We start from the raw sequence: 14,969 nt of genomic DNA on the forward strand, positions 1-14,969 counted from the left end.
TATATATATATATATATATATATATATATATATATATATATATATATATATATATATATATAATGAGAAGTGTATTTAATTCACTGAAAATAAGATCCAAAAGACTAAAACAATACTTTATTGCCCTGGAGTTCGAGGTGTTCCTTTCAGGACTCGAGCTCTAGTTAGTGAAAACTATATTTTCAGTTTTATACTTTTACATGGAATATTATATATTTGTCTATTCTTTCAATTTCATCCATATTTATGCATAATGCTTTGCTGTGTGGAATAAAATCATATCAATTTAGTTACGGTTTGGGTTATCGGGCATAGGATACCTGACTTTGGAAACCTTAACTTTTCACATGCCAGAGGGTGAAACTTAGACCTTTGTGTCTCTGATATTGTCTGTTCTAGGACCCTGTCCCCCTTTTTCTAGACACATATATTTTTTAATAAATTGATCAAAATCTATCATTCGTTGAAGAAATAGTTCACTGTAAAATATGTATTTTTTTCCTATTAAGATAGTTTATTTGGTGGTTGAAGAGGGGCGGGGTTAGTTGTTTCCTTGTGTGAAGCTCAAAACTGTAACACAATTTTTTTTATTTTTTTTTAAAGGACTAGATGCGATGCATGGGTTTGGATTTGTTTGTTCGGGATGGAAAAATGACGAAACTCATTTTATTTGATTTTTTCATTTTCCTGTTGGCCAATAAACGACGAGCTTCATTTCGGTCCAATCACGCCACAAAGCCGAATTTTATTACTAATTTTTTTTATTCAAAAATATTTTTTTTTATACTTTTTTTACTATGTTAACATAAATTAAAAAAAATACATATTTATATGCTTGTGTATAATGAGTGAATGATCAAAAAAGAAGAGAAAAAACTAAAATGCCATAAATAATGTTATGTAATAGAAAATAAAAACTAAAAGGAAAGAGAGATAAAAATATGAATTTAATTATAGTATATCAATGGTTTAAGTCATTCAATCCAATATTATTATATATGATAAGTTTTTTAAATTTTATAATAATTTTTAATTTACATTTAATACAATATCAAAGAACATCTACCAAGAAAAGTAACAAAATTCACTTGGCTAACCTTTAAAATTTGAGAAAAAAACAGTCTTTAACTATTGATTGAAGGGTGAAAAAAATGTTCTCTTAATTTTAAATATAATAGAAGATAATTTATAACATTGATATTGTCCCCACAAATCTACTCTTAGGTTCACTTTTATCATCAATATTAAACATTTTTAATATTTGTTTAATGTGCATTTTACACATTATCTCAACAATTAAGCAAAAAAAAATTCTCCCAACTATTGCAAACTACTTTTTTTTTCATATCTATATACTTGAACTTCTTAATTGTCTATCCTCAAATTTACTCCCTTATATCTTTATTTATAAATTAAATTTCAATAATTTTCAAAAGAAACGATAAATAACTAAAAACAATTTCACATTGCAAATTAAATTGTTCATCATACTTCCAAATTTTATTTTTACATTTAAGTTTATTTATTTATTATAAATTTAAATTGTAATTAATTTACAATTAAAAATTATTTATTTATATTTAAATTTTAATTACATAAAATATTATTTTCAATGCAAAATTAAAATACTAATTTATAAAATAGTAAATAAATATTGTCTCCACAACTTACAATTTCTGGATCTCCTATTGGCTTCAAGAGATTAGTTTCTGATTTTTAATTGAGAAATATTTTGTGTTAAAAAAACTCTAAACATATTATACAACGTAAAAATAAATACAAATTTTTATTGCAGTAAAAAAATAAGATTTTTTTTATTGATTATACGCATTATAAAATGATGAATTAGAAAGTGACAGAGAAACAGAAGCATGGTGGTTATCCTAAATTAAAATTACTACAGTCACTCTTGAATGAGTGGAGATACCTAGGAAATCCCAGCTGTACGACGAGGATTCAGCAAATCAGCCAGCCTTGCGAATGTGAACTTATTACCATTATTGTTATTAGTTTGGTGAGACTAATTTGTATTATTATGTTACAAGCTTGTGGTTCCCTCACATTGACAAGACCATCACTTCCCCATACTCACCCGTTTTGCTTTTCATGGCTAATTTTTGTCCCCTCTCAATCACCATTCATTTCTATTCTGTTCTTTGTCACATAATCACACACATACAATTAAATTAACGACTTCTTTTGTTTTTAATTCTTTGGTTATGACTGTGTTTAACGTGGAGGAAGAAAGATTTATTTAACTAGTAGTGAATTTATGTGTTTGATTTTTCTTGCATATTTAATTTTTTTTATCAATAATAATCACACATAAAGAGCAGAAATAAATCTCAAATTCACGAAATCATGAGATATCCATAATCTCAGACATAGGAAAAAATTAACGACTTTTAAAACTTATTATTATTATTACTATTATGTTGACTGGTGGTATAAGAAAAACATTAACATAGAATGGAACAATGATTAGTAGTATGAAGCGGCTAAAGTTAAAAGTTAAAACAACATAGTATGATTGATTGATTAAGAATCTTCTTGACTTGATGGAGTTTACGAAATTAGGGGGTTGGGATCCAAGTAAACTAAGTAGTAAGTAGTAAGAATTGTGACTTGTCAGTGAGTGAAATTAAACAGTAAAGTGTAGGTAGCTAGCTAGCTAGAAGCTACATGCAAAGCTAAACTAAATTATGAGGAAAGCTACCGTTACCTTAGCAGTTGGCGTTGTCTGAAGTTGTCTGTGTATTGCAAGTCACTGTCTCCGCTTTAGCAATAGAAACCAGTCCTGTGCTTAAGCCTTAACGAGTTCATCACCAGTCCCATCTTCAAAATCATTTGAGTTTCTCTTTCTTTCTGTTTTGATTTTGAAGAAAGAAGCATATGGGAGGGAGGGGGGGGCCTACACTGCTTATTGTTTGGAGGGCAGTAACAGTCCCTGTCAATGATTTTTACTTGGGTTGGGCGGTGAATGAGAATGACCCACCCAATCAATATCACACTTGCTTATTGCTGCTGCTGCTGCTGCTGCTGGGGTGGGGATTTTAATCAATGAACCATACCTCCTCCTCCTCCTCCTCCTCCTCTTCTTCTTCTTCTTTACCCTTTCTTTTCTCTCAGGGTCTTTTTCATCACTAGCAAAACTTGAACTTGGAATTCGAATTGCCTCAAAAAGGGAAACTTGGATCTCAGTCATATGAGGATACCTTCAACTGTGAGTTCTCTTTCATGAATCATTACTGCTTTCTCTCTCATTTTCTGCATTCTCCCTTGGAGTACTCCCATTCTCAAGCTTAGTAGTGGATGATGCAGTAAGATCTACAACCAAAATTAGATGAAGAATAGCACTTGTTGGATCATACACTGTTCACCTTGTTTTGTAATTTGGGTCACTAATTCTTAAACAAGTGACACTAGGTGTGGTGATTGGTTTTTCACTTTTGCTTGTTCTTTTTGTGTTTCATTTAAGCCTCTTCTTGCACTGTTAACTGTGTGGAGAAAATGTAGCTGATGGATGATCTGCGGAGATTTTCAATTCCTCAATGTTGAATCGTGTGCTGCTCTTTCTAGATCCTACCTGAATTTCGCTATTTTTTTGCTCTTCTTTGAAGAAGCATGTGAACTGCTGTTGTTCATGGCTTGATAAAATTGATAATTTGGGAAAAAATTGATCACATTCTCTCTGGCAGCACATGGTAACTGATGCTGAAATTTTCTCTTGCAGCTCGTGGAAGTGCTTCTGGTACTTGCATTGTTCTGTTGTAGCCTATGGACAGTGTGGAGCAGCACCACTCTTTGCCAACAGACGAACGAGGAAGTTCGACCTCACAGTGTCAGCATCACCGAATTTGGTGCAGTTGGCGATGGGGTCACTCTCAACACAAAAGCATTTCAGAATGCCATCTTCTACCTGAATTCCTTTGCAGACAAAGGTGGAGCAAAGCTTTTTGTTCCGGCAGGCCGGTGGTTGACTGGTAGTTTTGATCTCATCAGCCATCTAACTTTGTCGTTGGACAAGGATGCAGTAATTCTGGGATCAACGGTATGCCACTCTTTGTAAATATTGTAGGACAAGAGTGGAAGTTTAATATAGTTGTTAGCTGGCTTTTCTGCAGTTTTTCCAAAGTAGAAGATTACTCTTAGCACAGTTTTCTTATTCTTACTAGGCAGTGGTCTATTTTAGTTAATCAATTGCCATAAAATGCAAGGATTGTATTTTAACTTCTAAATTTGGTTAACTTGGGTTTGAATTTTATGCACTGGGATTAAGTCCTACAATTTTTTTGATAGTCTAATGAGCTCAGACATTGCAGTTTCAATTATGATATGCATATACTACTTGTTACAGAACCCTGAAGATTGGCCAGTTGTTGATCCTCTACCGTCGTATGGGAGAGGAAGAGAGTTGCCAGGTGGAAGGCATAAGAGCCTCATTTATGGACATAATTTGACTGATGTTATCATAACAGGTCAGTAACATTCAACAAAATTATCATTTTCTCAATACATATTGGTATATTGAAGCTATTAATGTTTCAATGAAGGTAATAATGGAACTATCGATGGTCAAGGGAGTATCTGGTGGAACAGGTTTTGGAACAGAAGTCTGGATTATACACGTCCCCATTTGGTAGAATTGATGAATTCAACAGGGGTTCTCATTTCAAATTTAACCTTCTTGAATTCTCCATTTTGGACAATCCATCCTGTATATTGCAGGTTTGTCCCCCACTGAAAGATTGAGTTTATATATTATTCCTTGTTTTCCGTAGTTCAAGTACTTCCATTGCCTTTTTAAAACTGTGCAATAGAGGAGCTTTCATGAGTAGGGGGAGATTTGAGACTGTTTTTATGGATGAACAGCCAAGTTACAGTTCAGAATGTCAGGATCCTTGCTCCTCATGATTCGCCAAACACAGATGGGATTGATCCAGGTGAACTTTCTCCCTTTATGTCATAATGTCATACCATACTAGTATTGTGTAATTGACAATTACCAAATATTTTACTTTAACACAAAATAAAAATAAAAAACACTGTTTTGTGTTGTTTTGGACTTTTGGTGCGGTATCAAGCCTTTTTTTCATAAAGTGTTTTAAAGAAAAAAAATCATTTGGGCTAAATGAAGACAGAATATCTAAATTTATACAATCGTGCATCATGGCAAAGGTAATTTCCTAGCTTTAGAGCAATGTACCTCTTAAACAGTGTTAACATCCTCATAATTAAGATTTATTAGAGTCTCTCACAAATTCTTTTACAATGTGTCCAGATTCTTCTGACAATGTATGCATTGAAGACTGTTATATAAGCACTGGTGATGATCTGATTGCCATCAAGAGCGGGTGGGATGAGTATGGCATTGCATATGGTCGCCCAAGCACAAACATTATCATCCACAGGCTAGTTGGTAGAACTCAAACAAGTGGGATTGCTATTGGAAGTGAGATGTCTGGTGGTGTATCTGAAGTTCATGCAGAAGATATTCAATTCTATGATTCATATAATGCAATCAGAATAAAGACTTCTCCTGGCAGGGGTGGTTACGTTAGAAACATCTATGTCTCTAACGTGACCTTGGCTAATGTAGATATTGCTATTACGTTCACTGGTTTATATGGGGAGCATCCAGATGATGCTTATAACCCAAATGCTCTACCTGTAATAGAAAAGATTACAATCAAGGATGTGGTAGGAGAAAATATCAAAACTGCAGGTCTTATAGAGGGTATAGAAGGTGACAATTTTGTCAACATTTGCCTATCAAACATCATCCTTAATGTGACCTCAAACTATCCATGGAACTGCTCCTACGTTAAAGGATATTCTGACTTGGTCCAACCAGAAGCTTGTGAGCCTCTCAAGGAGAGAATATTCCCTGGTCATTGTTCAGATTGTTACTATTTGACAAATCAAATTCAGAGTTCCAATAGTCAAAATAGAGGTGCTTGGTTTATGTCTTGGTAAATTGTGGAGTTTAAATAGCATTATTATGCTACCAAAGCTCACTTTATAGTTGAAATTTGATTGGTGCATTTTTTCAGCAGGACAAACTTCAGGTGACATAAGAGGTTGAGTGGAGTTGCCCCATCTGCAGAAAGAGACCGAGAAATGATTGCTTTTTGTAACTTGTGTGCAGTAACAAAATAATTGAGTGATTTATCAGAAATAGGAAGTTGGATGATTTCATGTCTTGCTTTTTCTAGCTAAATATGGCTTTGGAAAGGAAAATTGCAAAGTTGTGTTTCTGTTGATTCTAAGGGAAAGAGTGAGTTTGGCTGTTGATAGAGGTGAGATATGGCTACACTGACATAATTCCCTCTTGCCAAAAATGTTATCGGACACAGGAGATTTTGCAGTAGTACGAGGCAGGTGCTTGTTGGCTTTACACCCCTTTTCATTGAATAAGGAATCCAATAAATAAACTTCCTAGATAGGTGGAATTCACTCAATTACATACATGCCTCTTCTTTTACGCTCACTACATGAATAGAGTTACTATTTTGCTGGGTTGTTTTCATTTCTCTTTTAGGCTGGTACATACTAGTAGAGGGCTAATAATCTCAGGATTATACCTGAAAAGAATAATAGAACATCAAGGTGCAGATGTAATCGAGAAAGAGAAATGTTTCCTCTCGAAAATGAAGAAAAAACATGATAATAATTAGATGAAACCTATGCCTATCGGCTATCAGCCTATGGTAGGGGCACAAAGCTCAAAACTCACAAGTTATAGCCAGTGATTGAAATGCTAAGGAAATTAATATCATGATTGCCTTAATAAGAATAGTAAAAAAATTGACATGGTTAGACTCAAGTTTTTGTTTTTGTTTTGCTTTTGTGTTGAACTATTTTTGATTGAGAGTTAAAAGACTACTAATTTTGCAAGATATTATTAAAGGGAGTGATCTTTCCGATCATATTAGAAATAGATGTTTAAATACACCGATTAGGATTAACAGTATACATAGAAATAGAATTTTGTTTTTATAAATTTATTGCCATATAAGGAATACCACTTGGTTCATTAAGAAAAAGTGTCCTTCTTGGGCTTGAAATCCTTCAAAAACAGTGATCCCGGGCTGAAGAATTCCTTTTACCCAAAATAATAATAATACTCCAATATTGATGCAGTCTAATCTAATACAGACTGCAAACTCGTCATGAAGCTCCCTCTCTCAAGCTCTGTTTCTATTCCTTTTTTTTTTACATTGCACCTTTTCTGATCCTTTTTAATTTACATGGCACCTTGTAGTTGCAGACATGGTTGCAGTTTCGTTAAATTTCATGATATTGTGAAAAATTACAAATAAATCGTGGCTACAATTGTGATAGTAGACACTCCAAAAGCCTTGATGTTGTAGCCAAAAATCTCAGTCATAGACCGTTTTTTAAAACCTCAGACCATGTAAATAGTATAGCATTTGCATTCCCTCTTTCGATGATGAGTTGTCCTTTGGAAAAGATTCAAATTCAAGTAATGACTGTTAGGTAGTTGGAACACAATTTTTTCTCAGTTAGTCTTAAGAGACTTTACTACTGGTGATTGGTGAGCAAAAACAGGACGAAAATGATTACAAGAAAGAACATGTATGTTGGATAGTTCTTTTTCCCAACACAATTATTCCACCAATTAATTGATAGTTTACATTCCAAATACTGGTTTGTTAAGGACAGAAAATCAGGTAATGAAAGAGAAAACAAAAATGCTTTAAAAATATGTCATGTACTATGGTTAACCGACAAGTTTGTTTTTGGTGATATAACTTTTTCTATTTATTAACTGTTGACATTAATATTAACCTTAACCACAACATCATATCTTGATTTAAGGTTATTTTAATTTTACTACTTATGAAAAATCGATACACTTACCAACGAATTAATATATTCTCTCATCGTATTTTTTAAATATATTAATTTTTAATAAAACAAGACAGTATTAATACATTATTCCTCTGTTGTCAAATTATTTGATTTTTTTAAACCCAACACATCTAATTGATATCTTTGAATAATTTTTTAATAACATAATCTCTCAATTATTTTATGTGCTACTCGTGGGGTACATTCCGGCTAAAAAAAAATGGTCTAATGCTGACCTAATCCTTCTTTTAATGATCTTTTTGGTTCAGGCTGGCTGAATCCTTCAACAAAGTGAATGCAGCTGCAGGTCCTTCACTCCTTCACTGCTTATTGATTATTCTACTTCTTTACCCTTTTTATTGCTTATAAAAATAGCACAATAATCTCTACGGGCCTGGACCCTTTCCAACACTCAGCTTGAAATATTCATGTGGGTAATTGCTTTATGCACATCGTTTTTGCTTGGTGCACTTCGAAAACTTTTACTATCCCCGTCTTAGTCTTCTCCCCTCTCTCACTCTCTTCTTCTCCCCATCTTCCTCTCCACCTCATCGCACCTTCTCGCCGTTGTCACTAATCCCTTCTCTCGCACCTCTGTGTTGCCGCTACATCCTCCTCCTCCACCTTTAGATTCGAAATTCAGAGTTATCGTTTCATAAATATTCATTTTGCACTTGTAAAGCTGACATTGTTTAATTACTTCAAATTAATATCGGCTTCGGACAACTATTCCGAGATATATGCACCTATGAATCTCAAAGTTCACCGTCATTGAAAATCAACAAAATAGCAGTAGGACCACAACTTGCAAGTTTATATTGAGATTTTTATTGGGAGATTTGAAGTTAATTAAAGAATCAGTCCAACCGAGATCCCACCACAACTTGCAAGTTATTCAGATTTTTTTTTTTTTTAAATCAGCAAAGGCAAATTATATATATTACCAGAGGTACCCTGAGAACAAAATACAAGCCCAACATCCAGCAACTTGATTAATCTATATTCAGATTGACGAGTTAATATATTGAGTTTAATTTTGACAGTGTATTTTTTTTTTTTACATAATCACATGATTATAAATCATACCTTAAATATAGTTTTTAAAATAATAATTATAAAATAAAAATTATATGGAAATACTAGTTTACTAGTACAGTAGGATATTGCTAACCTCCACCGCTTATTTATTTTGCTTAGTCAATAGTCACAATGAAATAATAATGCATACAGGAATACTGTGGGAAAGAGCTAGGGTCTAATTGCGGTCTCCAGATCCAATATCTCGGATTTCTACTCCTAATTTTAATAATGTACTTCTAGTACTGTTAGTTGTTTCCATTCGGCTTCCTGATTCACTATTGTCACAGTTTTATCATGTTATCAGACCCACGCATGAATGCAGGATATGCTTTCGGGATCTTCAAAATTTGCACAAATCTTTGACTGAATGAAAGTGCATGTTTCCTATGGTTTTCAAAGGCATAGAATAAAAATTAAAGGGTCCGACTAATTAGTGTTTTAACCTTACGATATTTAAAAAATATATATATATATAAAATATTTATTATGTAAATTATAAAAAAATACAAAAATTTTCTGTGCAGTGTAATTTTATATTTTCCAATAAAAGATTATTTTAAATTTCTTAACTAGTGGTTAGCATTTGCCATAAAAATGTATTGTTGTTTAAAAAATATAAAACAATTCACAGTATTCATTTAAAGGTCGATGAGTATTATTTAGGAATAATACATTGAAAAATTTAGAGAGAGAATGTTATGGTTTCCAATAATTATATTTCGCTTCAGTTAAATTAGTCAAATGTCATATTTGCTGACTTTAAATTAGAAAATAAAATTATATTTTCATAAATTAAAGTGCATTCTTATCCTCAAATTAATTAATATTTATATTAAAATATTAATTAGTTTAATGTTATGCGTGCAATGGTTTTGAAGATCCTCTTTCTCTTTCGTTGGCGATGCTAAACTAGGAGAATTCCATGATACTATTAATTATAAGAGTTGATAGATTGAATTAAAAATATTTATCTGTCACAGATACAAAAAGTAAATATAATATTAGTAATCCTTACACTTTACTATATCATATAATACTGTCGACAGACGGTGTTAATTATATGTGCGTGTTAAGAAATAAATTAATTTAAAGAAATAATTTTTAAGGAATTGAGAACCAAATAATAACTTTTTAAATTTTTTATCTATCTATAAATAATAAATTAAAAAAAATCACATGGTGGGAATTAAATTACAAATCTGTGACGTATATAACCTAAGTTATATCCAGACTATTATTTCTACAAACTTTCAAAAGTTTGTACCAAAAGGATCAACTTACTTACATGCATGCTCCTGCAGGTCGAAGGTAAGGTTCAAACGATTTGTTTATAGAGTCATGCATTCAGAATCAGAGGTGACTCTTAATCTGTTTTACATATAAGAAAATAAAAAAACAGTAAATTAAGCGCGAGCATGCCTAATCTTCTCTTTTAATTTGTGTATATACATAGAGAAATTAAGTATATAGTTTCTCAAAATTCAGCTAGTTGGTGGAGAAAGTAGTGCATGATTGAGGAAGCTGCGGTGAACCTGGAATAGCACCACTTCCACTGTTGTTGTTGTTACCGTCATTGCCTCCTCTTGGTACTCCAATGATTGATGAGATTGCTGCTGCCAAAGCTGCAGTGAAGTTCGGATCAGAAGCAATGGCTGCACTCACCGTTTCGACCATCGACGAAGGTTGTCGTTGAAGAAGGGGCATTAATGCTTGCGGTGGAAGCAGCTTCTGTTGGAAGAACAAGGGGTGCCCTAGAAGGTGGGGACCACCAGATGCTGCCGCATGCAGTGGCAGAGGGAACGTGGCGCCGCCATGGCCTGGTGGTACTCGGTGCAGCTGCATGGCGGCGTTGTTGGGGTTTTGGGTCAAGTCGAGAGTGATGGTTGGGAATGGAGCTGAAGCTGATAGGGTTGCCATTGAAGCATAGGGAATTGTAGAAGAGTAATATCCTGCAGAGTTTGTTAGCGATTCCTTGCTTGCTGCTGAACCTGATAGCAGCATGGCTGCAGCTGCTGATGTAGTATTTGCCATGGCGGTGGCGGCTGGCGGCAGAGGGTGGTTGTGATTGCCTTCGTAGCTTGTTATCAACACTGTTTTGTCATCTGCACTTCTTTGAACCTGTGTTGAAAACATGCATAGGACTATATATTTTTACCAATGTACACACAAAGGAATATAACATGTGGCTTCTTTTGATTTCTTAAAAATTATGATATTGGATTTGAGAAATATTTTTGTTTTACATTTGGTTTGAATAATGATATATTAAAGGCATGTATTAGAATAAAGTATATATAGTTTTTTATGCTTAGAATAAAGTACAGTTACTTACCTGTTTGCGGACTGGGCATCCTACAGCCATAGTGCAGCGATAGTAAGCACGAGGGCAAGGGTTACCCTTGGCCATTTTTTGTCCATATTTCCTCCACTGACATCCATCGCTAATCTGAAAGGGCCACAGCACAAAACGTTAATTGTTCATTCAATTAATTTCTACATGTATGCATCCATTTGCTACCCGGGCATTAAACTAGTTGAATTAAGAAAACTGCATGTTATACTTTCATTTTGAGACATATTAATACTATTATAATGTTTTTTTAAACTATTGTATTCACCCCTTCCAAAATAATAGTTATTTTGGATTGTTTTAAAAAAAATTAAATAAATATATATATGTTTATAAGATTGATTTGATGATAAAAAAAAAATGAATGATTATAAATTTTTCAAATCTTCCCTCATTAAAAAAATTAATGATTAACGATTAATATTTGTTAATAAAAAATATTTAATATCTTAAAATTAATAAAAGATATTTACAGTTTTTTAATAAATAAAAGTTCAATATCGAAATAAATAATATATATATTGAAATTGTAAAAGTTGTTATTTAATCCCAACAATGTTATATTAATGATAATTTGTGCTGATCGGTTGGTAAGAGTGTGCGTGCTTTTAATTTGTGGGAATAAAAAAAATATAATTTTTTTATAATAATTCGCTTAACCAATATATGTTTATTAATTGTTTGCACTCTCAAAGTAAAATGTAATTAGAATTTAGAATTGCTGGATCTTTGTTAATTAATTAACTAGCTCAAATTGAGTATGCAAAATTAAGTGGTACAGTGTATATAAAATGAGATGAATACTAATTACCATGGGAGCTTCTGATCTAGCACGTACGGAAACCCTGGCTTTTCTGAGAGGAATCTGATCTGCAGCAAGTTGTTCTGCAGTAGTTTTGGGTTGTTCTTCTAACTTGGATGAGCCCCAGCTCTGTGAAGAGGACCGGTCAAGAACATCTTCTGCAGCATCAGGACAAGCCTGCTTTCCAAGATTCAATAGTTTAGTCAATTGAGGGTCATCATGATCATGTGTCTTTGACATTACCTCCGCGTTGTTTGAACGAGAAACCGATACATCTTGATCAGTCTTTTCATCCGAAACCGATGCATCATTGACCACGTCTAACTTTCTGCTTGTTCCTGGGTCCACAATTTTTGTTTCCATATTCTGTTCCACAAGTATCAGTTCAGTAATATGGAAATAGATTTTAACTGTTGCTACAAGTACGTGTGTGCATGAATTTTGACAGTTAAAGTACTTTGGATTTTAACTGTCGGTACAAGTAAGTGTGTGTGCACATGAATTTTGCAAAATGAGTTTTTTGCAGTTATATCCGTCCGGAGTGTAAGAATTTTTCTTTTTTTTCCACATGCGAGGGCCAAGCCGATAGAAATGTTAACTTACTTTCACACCACATATATCATAGAATCTTTTTAATGTATCATAGAACATAATAAAATATTCATATTATCTTGTTCTCTAAAAAAAATAAAAATTTGAAGGAAAATTATTTTTATTCAAACATTTCCTTTCCTTTTTGATTTGTCTATTTTCATTTTTTATTTTAAATACCGTGAATAATCATATAAAATTTATGTTTGTTTTTTTATATTTATATTATATTATTTATATTTTGATTTTTTTACAATTTATTACTAGTATAGTAATTAATTTCCTAAACCTATGAACTCCTCCAACTAAATTTAATAGTTTTTTTTATCTTATTATTAATCAAGAATTTCGTATATAACTAGAAGGACTCTCAAATTAAAAATATTATTAATTTGCTAAGAATTAATCGAATTGAGGTATAGCATCATTTTATCTGCAAGTACTTGTTACTATTAATTGTCGCTTAGTTGAAGTGGGTATTTGATGGGGTCTGAACAATTAAGGTGCTTTTAAAGAAGAAAAAAAATAATGAGATTTGTTAAGGGTTATTTTCATGACATTAATTAAATACACTAAAAAAGTAGAAAATATTAGAAATAAAAAAAGTTAAATATTTAATATATTTTAGAATATTTAATTAAATATATTAGACACGGCACTTTGTACTGTTTGGAAAAAAACACAACTTATATCATAATTTATTTGAAAGAATATATATTTTTTATACATGACAAGTAGAATAAGTTTTGAAAAAACGAAATTGCACGCTTACTAATTTAAGTGAAGCACGCTACCCTTGATTCTTCACCGAACTAGAATACATATAAAAAAAAGAAAAGAAAATAGCACACACAACAAACAAATCATTTCATAATACTTGAAAAACAAAAACGAATTTTTAATCAACACATTGAAAATATGCTTAACATAGGTTCTTATCGTGAGGATGAAAAGATTGATCATTTCAAGGCATATAACTAAAAGTTGGAAATTAATTTATACAAAGTCACCTGAGGAAGGTTTTGCAAGGCGATGAACAACTGAGCCTGTAGTTGGGTATAGCTTTTGGTAATATGGTCCAGCACATTTCTTAACTTGTTATTCTCTTCTTGTAGTCTCAGCAATTCACTTTCAAGAGAACTCAACTGAGAACAAAACAAAAATTAAAAATGAATAAATAAATAAATAGCATACATATAATTACAGACCTTGATTTACGGGTATCCAGTCCTAACAACTCCTACGGTATCATACAAACCTCAGTTTCAGGATTTTCACCATTTTCAGCTTTTGTCACTCCAGCGCTTGCACAAGTTAAATTGAGTCCAGTCTACAAACATCAAAATATTTTTTTAAAAAAAAAATCAGTTGCATTAAGTACACAGTGATGCAGAATTTGGCAAATCCATATCTGAAACCTCACGTTTACACGGTGATCAATGACGCGTGTTGGTGATCCATGGCGATCATGAGTGTCATGTTGATCATCACGATTCTGATAGTGATCATCATTGGTATCACGGCTACTAGTGTTATTTTTATGATCACGAGGCGATGAAGTTGAGAAGAAATCCATTTCTTTGATAGAAGGAGGATCTATGTGATCGAGGAAGTGGGCGGAGCTTAAGAAGGTGAATTCACGGTGGTGGTGTCGGTTGTCCATGTATGTATTTGGTGAGATGGAGATGCAGAGAGAGAAGAGGAAGAAGAAATAAATTGGTATAGTTAGCGTTGGCATTCAACGCAATGGGTTTAAATGTGGTATTGCATTTGCACCCCTCTCCCTCCTTGGACCTTGAGCTAGGGGTCCCACAATAAATTTTAAATGGACAAAAACTAACCTTCTTATGCTGAGAGCGAGCTGGGATTCAGATTAACTCAGGTGGGACCAGCCGTTTTTTCGCCATAATTGACGTCACCATTAAGCCTTGCATATATAAACAGAGTAAAAACATGTTCAAAAGTAGTTATGTAAAAGCATACTGTGTTTATGTGATTTGCTAAAAGTTGAATTAATTTTATGTTCAGTTCGTTAGGAAATTGACTTAAAAAAATATATAATATAAAAAAATTGATTGAAGGAGATTTTTTTTGGGTTATATTAAGGGGTCAATTTTTTAAGAGATGCCAATTATTAACTTGAAGCACGAAAAAATTGATAAAATTAAATTATATTTAATGAATAGAGAGTTTTTTTTATATATTAATATAGAGTATTTGCTATACTACTAACAATTACTATTAGCTATTTATAACTGAACACGGTAGTTG

General features: G+C 32.6%; 2 protein-coding genes across 6 annotated transcripts; one reads left to right on the forward strand and one right to left on the reverse strand.

Moving 5' to 3' along the window:
* Positions 1 to 2,685: 2,685 nt before the first annotated feature.
* On the forward strand, positions 2,686 to 6,493 carry LOC114407479 (probable polygalacturonase). 4 transcript variants are annotated; one of them, XM_028370588.1, is made up of 7 exons: positions 2,688 to 3,223; positions 3,734 to 4,051; positions 4,358 to 4,478; positions 4,554 to 4,728; positions 4,873 to 4,943; positions 5,282 to 5,953; positions 6,069 to 6,493. In XM_028370588.1, the coding sequence occupies exons 1-7, from the start codon at positions 3,206 to 3,208 to the stop codon at positions 6,083 to 6,085; spliced, it is 1,392 nt and encodes a 463-aa protein (XP_028226389.1). In that variant the 5' UTR covers positions 2,688 to 3,205; the 3' UTR covers positions 6,086 to 6,493. The 4 variants fall into 4 exon arrangements, with proteins under 4 accessions (XP_028226388.1, XP_028226389.1, XP_028226386.1 ...); XM_028370585.1 differs by having other exon boundaries at positions 2,691 to 3,223; positions 6,057 to 6,493; XM_028370584.1 differs by having other exon boundaries at positions 2,692 to 3,223; positions 6,054 to 6,493.
* Positions 6,494 to 10,141: 3,648 nt separating this feature from the next.
* LOC114407480 (probable WRKY transcription factor 47) lies at positions 10,142 to 14,495 on the reverse strand. Of its 2 annotated transcripts, XM_028370590.1 has the most exons (7): positions 14,122 to 14,495; positions 13,957 to 14,028; positions 13,709 to 13,843; positions 12,351 to 12,473; positions 12,117 to 12,284; positions 11,288 to 11,401; positions 10,142 to 11,073 (listed from the first exon to the last, which is right to left on the reverse strand). In XM_028370590.1, exons 1-7 carry the CDS (start codon positions 14,434 to 14,436, stop codon positions 10,441 to 10,443), a joined length of 1,560 nt encoding a protein of 519 aa, XP_028226391.1. In that variant the 5' UTR covers positions 14,437 to 14,495; the 3' UTR covers positions 10,142 to 10,440. The 2 variants fall into 2 exon arrangements, with proteins under 2 accessions (XP_028226391.1, XP_028226390.1); XM_028370589.1 differs by having other exon boundaries at positions 12,117 to 12,473.
* Positions 14,496 to 14,969: the final 474 nt, after the last annotated feature.

This window comes from Glycine soja, chromosome 3 (genome assembly GCF_004193775.1).
Source record: "Glycine soja cultivar W05 chromosome 3, ASM419377v2, whole genome shotgun sequence".
NCBI classification, from domain to species: domain Eukaryota; kingdom Viridiplantae; phylum Streptophyta; class Magnoliopsida; order Fabales; family Fabaceae; genus Glycine; species Glycine soja.